General features: G+C 66.0%; 1 protein-coding gene across 1 annotated transcript in view; it reads right to left on the bottom strand.

Annotated features, from left to right (window-relative positions):
• The window catches only part of CACNA1B (calcium channel, voltage-dependent, N type, alpha 1B subunit), a gene marked incomplete at its 3' end in the record, with an annotated part of 138,429 nt that overhangs the window by 45,742 nt on the left and 92,054 nt on the right, over window positions 1-633 (bottom strand). Inside the window, exons 27-28 of the mRNA XM_014529697.1 lie at window positions 473-580; window positions 135-145 (exon numbers count right to left, since the gene is read on the bottom strand). Coding sequence (XP_014385183.1) covers window positions 135-145; window positions 473-580 — 119 coding nt within the window. The remainder of the gene's footprint in view (window positions 1-134; window positions 146-472; window positions 581-633) is intronic.

The following is a 633-nucleotide window of genomic DNA, read 5'->3' as shown; positions in this document are numbered from 1 at the left end:
ACCTCCCGACACAGCCCCTCCGGCTGCCTCCATCACCTCCCAGCCCGCCCTGCCCCCAGAACCCCTGCTGCCTGTGTCCCCAAGGCTCGCACCCCGAGGCTGCTCACACCACCTTACGCACGGCGCACCCTCCTTCACCCAGCACCTCAGCCACACCACCTTGGGGCCCTGCCCACCCCAACACCCTCCGCCTCCTGCTCCGCAGGAAGGACGGGAGCCCACGGCACGGCTGGGAATGGCTCTCAGGGGCGTCGGAGTGGAGAGAGGCCCTCCCGACAGGGCATGGGCTGAGCAAACCTCACATGGGGCTCCCTCAGCTCTGCTCACCCCCACCTCACACAGAAGCTGCCGCAGGACGTGGCCAGTGTGCACACACATGCATGCACATGCATGCACCTTGTGCACACATGTATATACACACAGCCCACATGCGTGCTCACACGTGTGCAGGCCCACATGCTCCTCACGCCACCCGGCTCTCACCTTGAGCTTCGGCAGCCGCTTGATGGTCTTGAGGGGCCGCAGGACGCGCAGGACCCGCAGGGACTTGATGGTGTTGATGTCCTTCCCTTTGGAGCCTCTGGAAGGAGAACCGCACATGCAGACGCAGGCGGCACCCGGCGCCGTCCCCAC

The sequence above is a fragment of the Myotis brandtii genome, unplaced genomic scaffold (genome assembly GCF_000412655.1).
Source record: "Myotis brandtii unplaced genomic scaffold, ASM41265v1 scaffold691, whole genome shotgun sequence".
Taxonomy (NCBI): domain Eukaryota; kingdom Metazoa; phylum Chordata; class Mammalia; order Chiroptera; family Vespertilionidae; genus Myotis; species Myotis brandtii.
Note: the sequence above shows the minus strand (reverse complement) of the source record. Positions and strands in the feature narration are given on the sequence as shown.